The sequence below is a fragment of the Antennarius striatus genome, chromosome 17 (genome assembly GCF_040054535.1).
Source record: "Antennarius striatus isolate MH-2024 chromosome 17, ASM4005453v1, whole genome shotgun sequence".
NCBI classification, from domain to species: domain Eukaryota; kingdom Metazoa; phylum Chordata; class Actinopteri; order Lophiiformes; family Antennariidae; genus Antennarius; species Antennarius striatus.
In genome coordinates, this window is record NC_090792.1 from 5,710,917 (window position 1) to 5,728,846 (window position 17,930).

Sequence of the window (17,930 nt, forward strand, 5' to 3'; positions counted from 1 at the left end):
CCGGCCCTGCAGACTGCTCCACTGATGCTCCCTCCTCCTGTGTTTCCTCTCCTTCCACCCCTGCAACTTCTCCTTCCACCCCTGCCCCTGCCACTTTTTCCGAGACCACTCCAAGAGCTGCGAAGCTCAACGGCCCCACCTCAACCACTAGACTTCCAACCTCGCCACGACCTCCTGCCTCCTCCGACCCCACCACAACCGAGACCATCATCACTGCAGACCTGGTGACGACAACGCTGTGGAGGCTCCATCCCTATAAGGTAGCTGTACCGGATAAGATCTCCCTAGGACTCCTCCGAGCCTGTGCTTCGGAACTAGGGACCCCCTGCAGCGATTGTTCAACCTCAGTCTGCGGCTGGGGAGGGTCCAGTCCCTGTGGAAGACCTTCTGCATTGTCCCTGTACCCAAGAAAAGATGCCCTACTGAGCTCAACGACCACCGACCGGTCGCTCTTACCTCCCATGTAATGAAGACCCTAGAGCGACTGGTCCTGGAGCTCATGCGTCCACATGTGCAGGGTGGAATGGACCCTCTCCAGCTTGCCTATCAGGCGAATGTTGGGATTGACGACGCTGTCTTATACCTCCTCCACCGTGTGCTCTCCTACCTGGACTCCGGGGGCTGTGCCGTCAGGGTGCTCTTCTTTTACTTTTCGCCTTCAACACCATCCAGCCCCGGCTCCTGCAGGATAAACTGTCCTCCATGGCTGTGGACCCCTACCTCATGAGCTGGATCACGGACTACCTAACAGACTGACCCCAGTACGTCTGTATGGCGGACTGTTTGTCTTCTATGGTGACCAGCAGCACGGGGGCACCACAGGGGACCATGCTCTCCCCCATTCTCTTCACCCTCTACACATCAGACTTCAATCACAACTTGGATACATGCCACATACAGAAGTATTCCAATGACACTGCAATTGTGGCATGTATCCGGGAGGGTGATGAGGGGGAGTACAGGGCATTGGTGGCTGACTTTGTGGAGTGGTACCAGCAGAACCAGCTCCAGCTCAACGTCTCCAAGACAAAGGAGATGGTGCTGGATTTCTGGTGGGCAACTCCCTCTCCACAGCCAGTGACCATCGAAGGCAGTGAGGTGGAGGTGGTAGGAAACTATAAGTACTTGGGACTGCGGCTAGACAGCAAACTGGACTGGTCACTCAACTAGGACTGTGTGTACAAGAACGGCCAGAGCAGGATGTACTTCCTGAGGAGGCTGGCCTCCTTTAACATCTATCCTAAGCTCCTTCTCATGTTCTATCAGTTCGTAGTTTCTAGTGTGCTGTCATATGCCATTGTGTGTTGGGGTGGCGGAGCAAGGAAAAGAGATATGGACCGGCTTAACAGACTCATCCGCAGAGCGGGCTCAGTGGTCGGGCTGAGCCTGGACTCTGTGGAGACGCTTCTGGAGAGCAGGACCATGTCCAAAGTCACGGCTATCATGAACAACGCCAGCTACCCCCTGTACACCACCTTCTCCCAGCAGAGGAGCACCTTCGGCGGCAGACTGTTGTCACACAGCACCTCCACAGAGAGGCTGAGTGCCCCGTGCCATCAGGGGGTACAATGACTCTTTCAGGAGGAGCAGGGGGGAGGTGGCGAGGTCAGCACGCGGTTGAATGATTTTATTTAATTTTATGCTGTTTATATTTTAATTTTATGCCATTTATACTTTAATTTTATACTGTTTATATTTTAGTTATAGTTTAGTATATGTCCTGTTAATGTGTCTGTTAGTGTAGTGTATGTTTTGTGGTATGTCCTGTGATGTCAGTGTTTCTTTTTTTTCTGTTTTTCCTGGTGTTTACCCAGGATTTATTCATTTATTCATTATGTAATGCCTGAGCAGTGCATATCTATCTACCCTTAAATAGACAGAAATAGTGACAAGCTGAAGAAAACCTAAGGATGACAATGTGAGCTACCGCAAAGCCACGCACAGAATGATCAGTCAATGTCTGTGTGTATGAGTGGGGCAGCGACACTCTCGCTGCAGTGACGTCTGATGTGTCTCTGTAGGGAGGGGCGGATGCTGTGTGTGATGGGCCAATCACAGAGCATGAAGACAGTCAGTTCTGAGGATTTTCCTTCAGCTATGCCAGCTTGGATAGGCTCCAGCTCCCCGTGACCAGCGCAAGCGGATGAAGCGGCCAGGACAATGAATGAATGAAAGAGCAGGAGTATAGATGAATTTTACTCGTAGCATACTCATACTCGTCAAAAATGCGTACCGGATACTCGTCTGAAATGAGTACCCGCCTCAACCCTAGTAATAAGGTTCCTGCTCCTCTCTATGTGGTCAGAGCTGGATCACCTCTACTACCAGATTAAAGTGCTCAATGTCAACATCTCTAAAAGCAAGGTGAGTTAAACATGGAAGAGGATACAAACCCTCTTCCCCTTTACAACAGGGAAACCCTCTTGTTCCTATCTATGTTCCATTAGGGCAGCCATTAAGACAACTAGTCAAGACAAGCAGTAAGCTGATCCGTCATGGGACATTGCAAAAAGATAACAAACTGCAACTGAAAAGTCCGACACTTGCCTTGGTTAAATCCCAAAGCTTTTTATTGTCAGCACTAAAGACCGCAGCAATTCTAAAGGAGATGCATAAATACTAAGCTGGATGCATTTCTGGCGTTTGCTTCAGGTACAGTGTCAGCTGCTGAAAGGAAATATTCCAGAAAAATAAGTGTAACCTGTGTATGGGCAGTGGAGCACAGGAGGACATGTGTGTGGGAGTGCAGAATTTCTCAGACCATTAAGCGCTTGCTACTTTATTGAACACCAACAGCATGAACAGAGCTGGTAGGAAATTTGCAAGGTGGTCATTGAGGCTGATGTGTTTTCAGTGCCATGTACAGAACCATCCAGGTCAACAGAATACCACAGAAGACGGCCCTTCACATGTTTCTCTCATCAATTCTAGTGTAGCTACAAATTTTAATAAGATAATATTCACCAATATTCCTTATGACTGCAAGGTGACAGCTAAATTTGAGGACCGCCCTGAACTTTAATGGCTGTGACAGGTCACACATTAAAGCTGGCCTAAGTTAAAGTCTCGTCCAGTTAAGAAACAGCCACACCGAGTGGTCCCAAGTTCCTTCAATGAGGTAAGTAAATGTAAAATATTTTACTTAATATTTTTATATAAAATTTTATATTTTATAGGGCGGCACGGTGGTGCAGTGGGTAGCGCAGTCGCCTCACAACACAGCGGGTCCGCATTCGAGTCCCGCTCTGTGCGGAGTTCGCGTGCTCTCCCCGTGTCTGCGTGGGTTCTCTCCGGGTTCTCCGGCTTCCTCCCACCTCCAAAAGCGTGCGCTTCAGGTTGATTGGCCGGTCCCAAAATTGCCGGTAAGTGTGATTGTGTGTCCGTGTTTGTATGTGGCTCTGCGGTGCACTGGCGTCGTGCCCGGAGTGTCCCCTGCCTGACGCCCTATGCCAGCTGGGATAGGCTCCAGCTCCCCGTGACCCGCTATGGCGGATACAGCGGCAGTACATGAAAATGAATGAAATAAATTATATTTTATATAATGATACTGTATATTATAATACAAAATATAATATTTTATATACAATAGTACCTTGAGATACAAGTTTAATTAGTTTCAAGACTGTGCTCGTCCATTTAACATAACTAAAATCGTTTTAATCCATTCAATGCTTGAAAAAAAAAGCACTAAACCCTCCGCCAACACGTGGTAAAGAACGAGATCCAGTCTCAGCAGATGTTGTGTCCATTCGCCAAATTGCTGTGGTGTCCCAAAGTATGGCACGTATCATGGATTTTGCTCTATGTCAAATAAAAATATGGACAAAGCGACGGCTCTTATCTCAAAAAACATGTATGGTAAGCAGCTCGTATCTCAAGGTTCTACTGTAAAAGATGTCTGAAGATATACAGTATATGTACAGTATATAGAGTGTGTGTGTGTGTGTGTGTGTGTGTGTGTGTGTACCAAATAGCCCAGACCACAATTATTCAAAAACACAGTGTGCCTTCGTTCTTTGCGGTCAATGCTTTCCAGGAACCAAACACGATTGAGGAATCTGAGATCGAGATCACAATCTACTTATCTTATCATTTATGGTAATTTAAATGTTTATGAACCCTCCCAATATGATATTAAACCACCATTAAGGCATCGACTGTTTAAACACTTTTGTGTCTCACAAAAGTCCGAGCCTGACGGAACAGAGCACACTTACGGATGCCGTCAGCCAACAGAATGCGTATATGCTATCACATGACTGCCTACTAAAAATCCGCAATGAGGTGGAGTCGCAGTTGCTGATGCTCGAATGTGCGAGGATGCACTGTATATACTAAAAATAGTTTTGGCTAAATGTTTGGGTAAATTTTAAGTTGTAAAATGTGATGACATTATGGATTACAACTCAGGATTATTTCAATTTGACTCAGGTGAAAATTATTTAAAATATGTAATTTGTCCTTATTAATTTCTAATTTAATAAAATGGAAATGACACATTTTTCCTACAGCTCTGCAAATTAATACAATTTTTGTTACAGCCACTCCATTAAAAAATATTTGATGATCGTGGTCAAGAGGAGAAGCTGAGTGCACTGTTCTTGGAATGACTGAACAGAAGAGGGAGACCTAGGGCAGATTACAGGCTAAATTAAGTAATTACAGAGGAAATTAGAAGCTTTATGTAGATAATTTCGCACTTGGCATGCACTGTGCAAATGGCTTAGAATTTATAGCAATTTGTTCAACTCTATGGGTTGTTTTCTTGTTTTATGATTAGTTTGATAAGGCTGTGAGGGTCAAGGAGTCAATTATTAAATATTTAAAATACTAGTCTTTTATATTTAATGGAAGCAAAGTACCCATTACTACCAATACTTTGATTTTAAAATAAGGGCCCAAGACCTTGTTTCACAGGATCTTGAAATGTAAGCATTAGAGGTAATTATACAAAGCTTCTCTTTCCACAGCTGAGTCTGTTTTTGTGAGTTACGGAATCATCCTTCAGGGCACAATATGTGTTTGTAAGATCTACCCAGAAATGTGTTTTCCCCGAATATATTCTGACACTAGCCTGCGAGTGGGTGACCTTTCATCCTCTTCCAAACCACTTCCACAGAAGGATGGACAGAAAGAGAAGAGAGAACTGCTCTTATTAACCCAGCAGCCCTGGGTGGCTCTGGGTGATAAAGATAGATGGCCCTCCTGTGACTAACGCACACTAGCACTATTCTGTTTCATACTCCTTATCAGACACACAGAGACTGAGAAAACACTACTGTGGGAAATAGCGGCAGCAGGGTTTGTATTTACAATGGTGAAAGTGAATATTGTATTACAAGGCCAAGTGCAGAATAAGGAGTAGGAGTGTGTATTAAACTTGGGCAACTCAGATTGAATTCACATTCGCAAAATCACAGTATGACTGTAGAAAATCTGTCCCTGACATGTAGAAGATATGGCAACAAAAGTGAAACTAATTTATATTCACCTGACAGGGCAAAGCAAATAGGCACAGACACTATCCTGTTAAAATACCTATTTCACTGCTTGGATGCTCAGCTTGGGGTTGAGAAATACTTTCCTCCTTTTGTACATTTTTGCAATTATGCACTCTGGCTGGATGAACTGCAGAGAGAAGCAAATTATCAACAACCCTGCTAGTAAGTGTGTCTGTGAGATTGGCTGCTGCAGGGATTATAACATGTGAGGCTGGAAATGAAAGGCCTGAATTCAGGGTCTGGGTTGGATTTCAGACAGAATGAAAGAATAGAAGTGCCATCTATTTCATTTCTTAGACAAACTGCTGTCATGTTTTGCTAATTCATCATACAAATATTCGGAACATAAGGCCCAGGAATTAAATACTAATATATCTCAATAAGCATTCAACGTATTGACATAAAATGTAGAATCAGACACCTACATACACAGAAATCGAAGCAACATTTATTTTTTCTTTAAATCACATCAAAGCAACAGTTCACCTCAAAATTAGTATTTTTCTCAAACCTGGTCTGTTGTTTTTCAATTTTTTGCATGGATTGCATCGCTTTGGAAATTTCAGCTTCACATTTCTCTTGGAACTAAATATCGCTTGACTTGCGCCAAAAACTGTATTTGAAAAACTCTTAGGGAATTTTTCTCAGTCAGGAGGAAGTTACACAAAAAACAAACTACATTTCTGCTTTGTGCTTACTCAGAACTACCTCATCTGCTCTCATCATGCTTCCTTTTGACTTTATATTGAAACATTTCACTTTTGCAGCATTTGGTGCAAATATCTTAGTTTCCAAAGATAAATAATGTATAAACAAGTTCTTACTTTTGATGAAAGTTTCTTAGATTAGAACCACAATGTGCAGCTGATGTCTGGATCAACTACTACCAAACTTCTCTTCACTTACTTGAGGGGTAACTCCAAGTTCTTAACCCAAAAACAGGACACTCAGGGTTTTGCATTCCAGAAAGTAAAAGTACATTAAAATCCTTCAGTTATTTGAATCCAGGCATTCACGCTTTCTTTAACACACCATTTTTTGCTTTTTTTTTTTTAGCTTTCTCCAGGTCAAGGTCATCATGTCATTTTCATCACCTTTGTCAATTAATGTGCTTTTTGTTTCATCTTTCTATCTGCAACGGTTGCGAAGATATTTGGTGGACATACGAACGAAAGGATGGATGGACGAACGAACAAACGGAGGGACGAATACTGACAATTACAATACTTCACCGCTTTGAAGCAGGATGTAATAAAAACCATGTGTTGCAGCACCTTTCAGAGATATAGAAACACAAATGTGTTGATAAGCTACGAGGTAAATTGAAGAAGGTTTTGACAAAAATAAAGAACATTATTTGATCTTGGAGCTTTTGGCAAATACAGTAAATGCCGTATTTAATAGTGTTGTGGTAAAATTTTGTTTGGTTTCTTCACCTTTATTACTCATTTTTACATGATCACAGACAGGTATAGTCACAAGACAATGCATAAGGATTATTTGGCAAGTAGTGTCCCTGTCATTGTTTAATGATGGGAACTTATATATAGCACTATAAAAAATGCATTTTACACTTACCGACACAAAACTGGGTGGAAAATGTGATACATTTAAGCGGTAAATACGGAATGAATTTAGATCCATTAGCAATTCTCTGTATTCAGTTAATGCTGCCACACTACCCTGGAATGTAGCAAACCTCAAAGGATTCTGATATGGAAAGCAGACCTATAAACTGGAGGTATTGCAACTGACAGACCGTGTACAACATTTTTTTAAAAAAACAACTGAGTGACAGAAAGATTCCAGACAGCTCGAACTAAAAGCAACCATAAATGTAATAGATTTGTCACGTTGTCGAGCTGTATTAATGTGTTTTCATCTCCCCGTGTGAAAACATCTGTAACTAAGCAACAGTCAAGTTTCCAGTGTTCAAGTGAGTTCATAAGTGCTGCCTACTGAAAAAAGACCATCAGCTACCAAATCCAGACCCCACAAGTCATTGGTTTGGTTTGACAGCAGGACATATGGTGCAAACAATACATTAAAAATCTCTTCACTGAGTGGGCAAAAAAGTGCCCTGAGGTATATAGTTAAGGAGGTGGAATCAGTCCATCATCAGATCACATGTGAACTATGGATTATGTCATTTCATTTTCCATAAAAGGGTAGGAGCTGCTTTTAAAATAATATTCACATACAAATGGAACCTAGATTTGTCTGTTACCTTCAGTGAGGGTTAGGGTTTGGGTCAGGGTCACTTTCAGGGTTAGGGTCAAGGTCATGGTTAGAATTAGGGATTAGTTAGTTTCAGGGTCACTTTCAGGGTTAGGGGTCGAGTTAAGGTGGGGGTTAGGTGAAGGACTTACTGCCTGTACGTTCTGCATGCTTCTTAGCACCTTATGGACTAGACCCAACTGACTGTAGACTATCTTACCTGTCTGACTGTTATAAAGTGATGTGGTATCTTGCTGACTGACTGTTTTCCAGTTGTGTTGGGTAATTTGAGTTTTTTTCATTGCCATGTTTCTCCCTTCATGGTTACATCAATGTTTCTTTCTCTGCATTGGAGTGAGGTGAATAATGATATTGGCTACACAGCTTTATGCATGAAGTGACACATACAGGCTTCCAGGGTTTGAGAATTGGTATAGATTGACTATTGGTAACCTGTTATCTCAATGTCATTACAAAATATAAAACCTATAGATTATAAGACAACTGAATAAGCTTTTTATACATTTCTCACATGATAAAAGTAATAAAATGGCTTGACTACATTTAAGTGGTTGTATCATGTCATTCACATATTTTGGGAGATAAAACACTTGTTCTCATGGTCCTGGATAAGACAATAACAAAAAAAATCCAAGATTATTTTTTGAAATGGCTCAAGCCATTCTCAAGATTTTAACAAATAATCTGGTTTGAATTTAATAAAAATCCATCCGTGTCTCAAGATAGTAAAATATTTGCTTTTGTTGTCTTGATCTTGAGATAACAGGTTTAAAACCTACAATCGTTACCATTACCATCGTCCACATCTGCTCCTGATGTATTGACACATGAGTCTTTTCTGCTTCTATGTAACAGTCAGTAACAGTAGAAATCCATAAATGTGGAACTTATTTGCGTGTTTGGGTGGATGTATGAGGACAATGTGTTCATTTGTAAACTCCTTGAGAGCCAACAGTTGCAGCCCATTGTCTCCCTTTAAGTGTGATGTCCAGATTCATCTGGGTGCAGAAATGACAGCAGAGCAGAGACCCAGCGTACCAAAGTGGAGTCCTTTGTCCATAGAAACAGCTCATACATGGTGAGGGTCAATAGGTTCAGGTTCTCTGCCAGTGTGATCTGTAGACGTTTGCTCCTGGACTGGGCCTTCTTCCTCTTGTGCCTATTAGCAGAGGAAAGAGGAAAGTGTCAGCAGTCAGGTTCAGTTTGGAGGTACTGAGTTAATTAATTATTTGAGTTATCCAACAAACAGAGAGAAAACAATTGCTCAAATAGTCCATATGCAGAGGAACACTAAAAACCCATGCAGAATGACATAAACACAAGGTCATGACGTTAATCACATACAACATTGAAAATTGGATAAAGATGTTGAAATTTTTTGTACCATACAACAAAAATACCACAAAATAAGTTTAACTGTCAATATGAAACTTCTTTCAATTGCATTATAGGAAACTAAAGAATATACTGATGGTATCTTAAGGCCTTACTTCGAATGTAGCCGCAAGAAGACACAAGCCAGTGTCTTATTGTGCCGGTCCCAAGCCCAGATAAATACAGAGAGTTGCGTCAGGAAGGGCATCCGGCGTAAAACTTTTGCCAAATCAAAGATGCGAATCAAACCTATGACTACCCCGGGTTAACAATGACCGCCATCGGCACTGTTGACCTACAGGGTGCCGGTGGAAATTGGATTACTGTTGGTCGAAGAAGGAGAGGAGGAATGTGCGTTCGCTCGAAGAAAGAGAAAAGGAACAACAAGAGTATAGGAGTAAGAGTAGGGACGTTGAATGTTGGAACTATGACAGGAAAAGGTAGAGAGTTGGTTGACATGATGCAGAGAAGGAAGGTAGACATACTGTGTGTACAGGAGACCAGGTGGAAAGGTAGCAAGGCTAGAAGTTTAGGAGCAGGGTTCAAGTTGTTCTATCATGGTGTAGATGGGAAGAGAAATGGAGTAGGAGTTATCTTGAAGGAGGAGTTTGTTAGGAATGTCCTGGAGGTAAAAAGAGTGTCGGATAGAGTGATGAGTCTAAAGCTACAAATCGAAGGTGTGATGTTCAATGTTGTTAGTGGGTATGCTCCACAGGTAGGATGTGAGCTGGAGGAGAAGGAGAAATTCTGGTTGGACTTTGATGAAGTGATGCAGAGCATGCCTAGAAGTGAGAGAGTTGTCATTGGAGCAGACTTCAATGGACATGTTGGTGCAGGAAACAGAGGTGATGAGGATGTGATGGGCATGTTTGGTATCCAGGAGAGGAATGCAGAATGACAGATGGTAGTTGACTTTGCAAAAAGGATGGAAATAGCTGTAGTGAATACTTTCTTCCAGAAGAGGCAGGAACATAGAGTGACCTATAAGAGTGGCGGTAGGAGCACACAGGTAGACTACATCTTGTGTAGACGGTGTAACCTGAAAGAGATCAGTGACTGCAAAGTAGTGGTAGGTGAGAGTGTAGCCAAACAGCATAGGATGGTGGTGTGTAGGATGACTCTGGTGGTGAGGAAGATCAAGAGGGCAAAGGCACAGCAGAGGATGAAATGGTGGAAGCTGAAAAAGTAAGAGTAATGCATGACTTTTAGGAAGGAATTAAGACAGCTCTGGGTGGTCAGGAGGTGCTTCCAGATGACTGGACAACTACAGAAAATGTGATCAGGGAGACAGGTAGGAGAGTACTTGGTGTGTCATCTAGAAGGAAAGTAGATAAGGAGACTTGGTGGTGGAATGAAGAGGTACAGGAGTGTATACAGAGAAAGAGGTTAGCCAAGAGGAAGTGGGACACTGAGAGGACTGAGGAGAGTAGACAGGAGTACAGGGAGATGCAGCGTAAGGTGAAGGTAGAGGTAGCAAAGGCCAACAAGAAGGTTATGATGACTTGTATGCTAGGTTGGACAGTAAGGAGGGAGAGACTGATCTATGCCGGTTGGCAAGACAGAGAGATAGAGATGGGAAGGACGTGCAGCAGGTTAGGGTGATTAAGGATAGGGATGGAAGTCTATTGACAGGTGCCAGTAGTGTGATGGGAAGATGGAAAGAGTACTTTGAAGAGTTGATGAACGTGGAAAACGAGAGAGAACAAAGACTAGAAGAGGTGACTGTTGTGGACCAGGATGTAGCAAAGATTAGTCCGGATGAAGTGAGGAGGGCATTGAAGAGGATGAAGAGTGGAAAGGCAGTCGGTCCTGATGATATACCTGTAGAGGTATGGAAGTGTCTAGGAGAGGTGGCAGTAGAGTTTCTGACTGGGTTGTTCAACAGGATCTTAGATAGTGAGAAGATGCCTGAGGAATGGAGGAGAAGTGTGCTGGTGCCCATTTTTAAGAACAAGGGAGATGTGCAGAGTTGTGGCAACTACAGAGGAATAAAGCTGATGAGCCATACAATGAAGTTATGGGAAAGAGTAGTGGAAGCTAGACTCAGGGCAGAAGTAAACATTTGTGAGCAGCAGTATGGTTTCATGCCAAAAAAAGGTTACTACAGATTCAGTATTTGCTTTGAGGATGTTGATAGAGAAGTAGAGAGAAGGCCAGAGGGAGCTGCATTGTGTTTTTGTAGATCTGGAGAAAGCTTATGACAGGGTGCCCAGAGAGGAACTGTGGTATTGTATGAGGAAGTCTGGAGTGGCAGAGAAGTATGCTAGAGAAGTGCAGGACATGTATGAGGACTGTAAATCAGTGGTGAGGTGTGCTGTAGGTGTGACAGAGGAGTTCAAGGTGGAGGTGGGACTGCATCGGGGATCAGCTCCGAGCCCCTTCTTGTTCGCTATGAGATGGACAGGCTGACAGACTAGGTTAGACAGGAATCTCCATGGACTATGATGCTTGCTGATGACATTGTGATCTGCAGTGAGAGCAGGGAGCAGGTGGAGGAGAAGCTAGAGAGGTGGAGGTTTTTCCTGGAAAGGAGAGGAATGAAGGTTAGCCGCAGTAAGACAGAGTACATGTGTGTGAATGAGAGGGACCCAAGTGGAAGAGTGAGGTTACAGGGAGAAGAGATCAAGAAGGTGGAGGATTTTAAGTACTTAGGGCCAACAGTCCAGAGCAATGGAGAGTGTGGAAAGGAGTTGAAGAAGTGTGTACAGGCAGGATGGAACGGGTAGAGAAAAGTGTCAGGTGTGATGTGTGACAGAAGAGTTTCAGCTAAAATGAAAGGAAAGGTGTACAAAACTGTGGTGAGACCAGCAATGTTGTTCGGCCTAGAGACTGTCACTGAGGAAAAGACAGGAGACAGAGCTGGAGGTAACAGAGATGAAGATGCTGAGGTTCTCTCTGGGAGTGACCAGGAAGGATAGGATCAGGAATGAGTACATCAGAGGGACAGCACATGTTAGAGGTTTTGGAAATAAAGTCAGAGAGGCCAGACTGAGATGGTTTGGACATGTCCAGAGGAGAGATAGTGAATATATTGGTAGAAGGATGCTGCGTTTTGAACTGCCAGGCAGGAGGCCTAGAGGAAGACCAAAGAGGAGGTTTATGGATGTAGTGAAAGAGGACATGAAGGTAGTTGGTGTGAGAGAAGAGGATTCAAAGGACAGGACTAGATGGAGGAAATTTATTCGCTATGGCGACCCCTGAAGGGAAAAGCCGAAAAGAAAAGATGAAGATCTTAAGGCCTTACTTCGGATAGATAAATCTTTTTGCCTGAAAATGCCCATGTAATATCAAAGGAGAGGACTGACTGGCTTGGGGGACTGGCTTGGTTTCAGTACAAGAAAGATGGGGACCCCCTTCACGTAGGGAATCATTCACTGGGGATTTTTCTACCTGCTTAAATATTAATAATCTAATTGGCCTCAGTCTTACTTTAATTTGTACAAATTCCATTCATTGTTGTTTAATATTGTTATTATAATTATGCATAAGATAGCATTCCAATGATTATGGTCAGCTACATCCCAACATGGTGATGATCCCACTTCCTGAATAAATTTAGGTTGTTTATATCTCAATCTTTACAAAACATCTTTGTGATATATTTTTACCTCAACAGTCACACTTAGTAGATGAATGATGTTCAAACTCTGCTTAAATGGATACAAAGAAAAGCCAACAACATCCACAACTTTATAGCACTGTGTCAGAAATGGGCAGAAGATTAGTGAGACGGGGGGGGGGGGTCGTCACAGTAATATTATTGCTTACACCTGTACTATTCCTCCTCTTCCATGCTAACAATCTAAGAGCAATGATTGGTCTAGAATGGCAGTGTTTGTGGTCATCAGTGTACCACTCTGCTGCGCTGGTTGTCACAACGACAAATGGAGCAGCACAACACTAAGACAAATGAGAGCAACCTGATTAAAAGACATTTGTCGCCAAATTTAGAGCCACAATTAAAGAAACTACCTGTATTCATTTATTATTATAACTATAATTTGTAATCTGGTTGAAAAGTCACTTTAAGCAATTCCACTGGTTCACAACTAGTTGCAATGTTTCCTTTTCTCAACACAATCTTCATTGAACTGAACAACTCCATAGAAATATGAGCGTCAGAATAGTAAGAACTGAAACATTATGCAAAATGAGATCCACAAACACCTGAAAATGTTTTACACTGCTAAAGACTACTGACTGGCCCATTTACTGCCCCATTCACACAGTGGATGGACATTCTCTATAAACTACCCTGAACAACAGCCTTCCTGTCTCACTATGTACTCAAGGCCTCTGTTGTCCCACCAACAACACACACAGGTCATCTTAACCAAAGACAATTCAGTGTTGGAAAGATGATGTCCAAATGTAATGACAGTCACTGCTGTTGGAGTTCTTCTGTGGAAAAACAAATTCAAACCAACCTAGATGATTAAGTTCACTGCTGGGCCCTCTTAACGCGCTGGTATTTTTAAAGATAAAGAATTAAATGCAGCAACTAATCCACCAATAGTTTGACATTTGACAGTAATGAGTTCAATAACATATCAGGTATCACATTTCTAAAGCAATTATTGTCACTGCTCCCATAAACCAATCAATATAAACTTACATCTGAATCAAACTTACACGTATGTTATTAAAAAAGTACCTAATCTGGAGTATAAATGAAAACAGTTCAGTACTAGAACTTCAATCATGCAGTGCAGATACAAAACATTCAACAAAGAACTAAACCTCTGTGTTGAATACAGTCAAATGGACTTGTAGGTTCCACACAGAGATCTATCATTGACCTGGAGGACCTACAATCCTCACAGACATCTTACATCATTCTAATGTTTTTGAACTAAAACTGATTTCCTCCATTCCAAAAACACCTCCAGTGTTGGGATGGACTCTGAGCTGCAGCACCAAAATCACAGAAGAAGAACAACGATGAAATGCCAAAACATACAAAGTCAGCAATTTTCATTTATTTTTTCATTCATTTCATTTTATTGTTATTCTGAGCAGAAATTAACCCAAGTGGAAGGTGGCAGTTTTCCCTTGATTTGAACTGTGTCGCCTGCTGGTGGTTGCATCTAGTTTCACCATGTTGTTTGCCTTTTATCAACATTTTCAGGTGATACTCTAGAATGTGATACTGTATAAAATATGTTTTGTGTACCATGAAGTTCCATGTTCACCTGATAAATCAGGAGTTGATCTACTGTGCATGTATTTTAAATAAGTGGCCCCCCTTCCCCTAGTTGTGGACCGGTACCGGTCCGTGGGTCAGTTTGATTCATCATCTAATTCTGAACGTTTTGTTTTATAATGAGCAGATTCTCTCCTCCACATCTGTCTATGAGTCACTCAGGATGCATGTCAAGATGCTTGCCTCGGTCACATGACTACCTTCTTAAAGGGTCCATTCCTGTCGCCAACACAGAATACATTACCGTTAATTTGAAATGCTTACAAAACAACAAAAAACTCACTGTTGTGATGCCATGAGGATGCTGCTAATAAAGTTGATACACTTCATATTTATTTATTTTTATATTTCAGGAAAAAAACAGTTTTTATGTTGGTGGTATAATTGTATTTTGTTGTATTTATCCACCACACCTTAAAGGCTGGCCCATGACAAAAAAAAGTCTCATGTTAAACCAGTCCCATGGCATTTTATAGTTGGAGTCATGATTCTACTTTCTGTGTTTTACTGAAGTTGTTCTTCATTTATACTTATGTCTTGTGCTTCCTTTCCACTGTTCATGTCATATACTGTATGTTTCTTTCTTCATTTCCCTCCTCTGAGTGTTGTATTAGTTTCACCTGTCTGCTCCATTATAGTCTCACCTCCCATGCGATTCCTCCCCCCTCAGTTTGAACTTCCTGTACAGCTGGATTTTTTCTGTTAGTTTCCTTTTAGGTTCTGTTTGTTTGTGCGCTTTTTGGATTCATCATTACCTTAGTGGACTTTAATTTTCTTGTGCATTTGCTCTTAAATCAATATGTTGAACTTCCCCACCTTTCCCTTATTGTTTTTGGTGCATTTAAATCTTATTTGTTAGCCGAATGTAAACCCATTTTATATTATTGTCTGTGTCAGTTCTTGTATCATACAGCTGGAAATTGCGACTAATTTGGTCGCATATGCGCACAAATTTTTATCAGTGCGACTATTAAATACATTTGGGAGCACCGGTGCGACTAGGGAAAAAAATTTGGTGCGCCTTTTTTTCCCTCTTCTCTCTCACTCTTTCTCTCTCTCCATAGAGCAGGGGACACCAAATGGCGCACCGCCGTCCGGACCCGGACTGCGTGATAATTCTATCCGGACCCGTGACCACTCCATGATAAATTCACGAGAGTAGATTTTCTTGGCGCATTTTTATTTGCAGTTCGCGGCTACAGATGGCGGGCACTGCTCCTCCAGTTAATATGGTAATAGCGTCACTCAGTTCGGCCAATCAGATTGTCTGCCCTGAGCTGTCAGCGTACCAGGAAGTGAGACAGCTCGCTGCTGCTGTGAGTTTACCGCTACAGTGGAGCACAGAAGAAGGGAGACAGCATAGCTACAAATGAAGGGAGGTTAACGAGGAAAACTGCTAGTTAACAATGAGTGGACAAAATTTATGTTTATTCCTCCGTCAGGCAGTTCAAAACCATTTTACCTCATATTGTCTGAACACGTAGCACTAATTAATGAATTAATAACGTGAAGCTCCACTACGAAACAAAGCACAGAGCTTTTGCGCAGAATTATCCCCTGAAGTCCAAGCTGAGGGCAAAATGACCGAGAAAACGAATGTTCACTAAAGGCATGGTGGAGTTTGGGGCAACATTAAACATCTTTTAATGATGGGACAGTTGTGAATAAGTGCTTAAAAGCTGTTGTTGACATTTCGTTTGGGGGAAAACAGAAAGATGAAATGTGTGGAAAAACTCCCAATGTCAGCTTTAACAGCAACAAGAAAATCAGAAATATTAACAGCTTGATGCAGCTATTCAGAGAGCACCATGTACAGTATATCTGTGGATATTGATGAGTTGTAGTTTGTGTGTGTGTGTCAAGTTCCTTCACAAAGATAAGGAGCTCTTTATTGAGTGTAACACCACTATGTAACACACACAAGGGGAGAGGACATACATGCAGCAATAAAAGATGCTGATCAAGTCCAGTGGTCTCTTTCACCAACATTACGGAGACCACCACAAGGTGACCACCACAAGGTGTTCACAGGCACACCTTCTGTACTAGGTTACTTGTGTGTAAGTAAATTACTGGCAGGCCACATGCCCCTTTCTCTCATGTTTGCATTTTCCCCCTGAAAGAGCCAGTTTTTATTCATGCTCTCTCAACATGTTAATGTTCTTTTACTTGAAGTGTAGGCCTTCGCTTCTTTTATGCTGGGATGTCTTTAATTTACGAGAAAAATGATTATTCAGCTCTTTTTGCACTTTATGTTTTAATTCTGAGGTTTTTGTGTTCTTCTATCAAACATAAAGGCTTGATATTTATTTGCCTGGTTCTACTTTTATTTATGGTGAGGTAAAAGAGCTAGCTGTGCACTCACTTAAACATACCCTGCATTGAAAATTGATAAGAAATGATAATGTGGATATAGTGGCCGGCTATAATACACAAAGTGGACTTGGGTTCGGACCTTTTACTAAGAGGACATTTTTACGACTGGACCTCCATGACTTTTAATTGAATACTCCTGGTGTAGAGGGGCCTCCCGAGGAGAACTTTGTTGCTGGGCCTTCAGTGAAAAGGTGGATGAGAGAGGGATTGAGAGCCAGGAGACCCAACTAATGTTATAAACATGTTTACAAAAGTGTTGACGGTTCTGTGAATAAAATACATGCCATGTTACATACTGTATATTGTCTGTACGCCTTGCTTTTGGGTAGGTGCTCCTAAAGTCTTTGCTGGTGCTACTAATTTCTAAATTTGGGAGCACCAGTACTACCAAGAAAAAAAGTTAATTTCAAGGCCTGTATAGTAATAAAGGGTGTCAGTGTCAGGCATTTTAAAAATTCTATACATAGAAAGAAGTGTGAACAGAAGAGTAATATTAACTAAGATTACAAATTTAACAATTAAAGTCAGACATTGCAGATGTTGTTCAGCTACTTCCACATGATAAGTTTTTATAAAGTTTATTATGTCTTCTCGTAGTGCACTGGCATCGTGCCCGGAGTGTACCCAGTCCACTGGGATAGGTTCCAGCAATCCTGCAACCCGCGACAGTGGAAGAAGCAGGTAATGAGGATGAATGAATGAATGAATGAATGAATGAATGAATGAATGAATGAATGAATGAATGAATGAATGAATGAATGAATGAATGAACGAATAAATGTATTCAGACACTATTCAGGTTCTTCTCCTTCCAACACCTGAACAATGTCTCCAACCATTTTTCTTTTTTTTCTTGTAAAGATTTAAAAACTGACACCTCTAACACCAGTGATAAACACTGGGCCAGTAAAGCTTCCTGTCGATTCTGCAGGATGTGAATTAATTTAGAAAATGTGTTCAACAAAAAAGTGAGGCTTGGGCCAGCAATTATCCTGCCACACCCTCCGAACAAATAAGCTATACATAATCTGTTAAACATATTGAAATTATTCTCCAACTTCTTCTCGTCTCTGTGAACCATTACATAACAGCCCAGACTGGCCATCCCTCACAGCAGACAGCAGAAAAGCATTTGAAGCTGTTAACACGGAGTTGTTGGACACGTGCCTATTAAATCCATTTAAAGCCAAATCACAGCTACTTTATATCACGGCACAATTACACTAGACCTAAAAACA

The 17,930-nt window shown here is 41.8% G+C and overlaps 1 protein-coding gene across 1 annotated transcript in view; it reads right to left on the reverse strand.

The window, feature by feature from the left end:
• Positions 1–6,018: 6,018 nt before the first annotated feature.
• Positions 6,019–17,930, reverse strand: part of adck1 (aarF domain containing kinase 1) — a 134,176-nt gene continuing 122,264 nt past the window's right edge. The window contains exon 11 of the mRNA XM_068339595.1: positions 6,019–8,898. Within this exon, the coding sequence (XP_068195696.1) occupies positions 8,715–8,898 (184 nt within the window). The 3' untranslated portion in view covers positions 6,019–8,714. The remainder of the gene's footprint in view (positions 8,899–17,930) is intronic.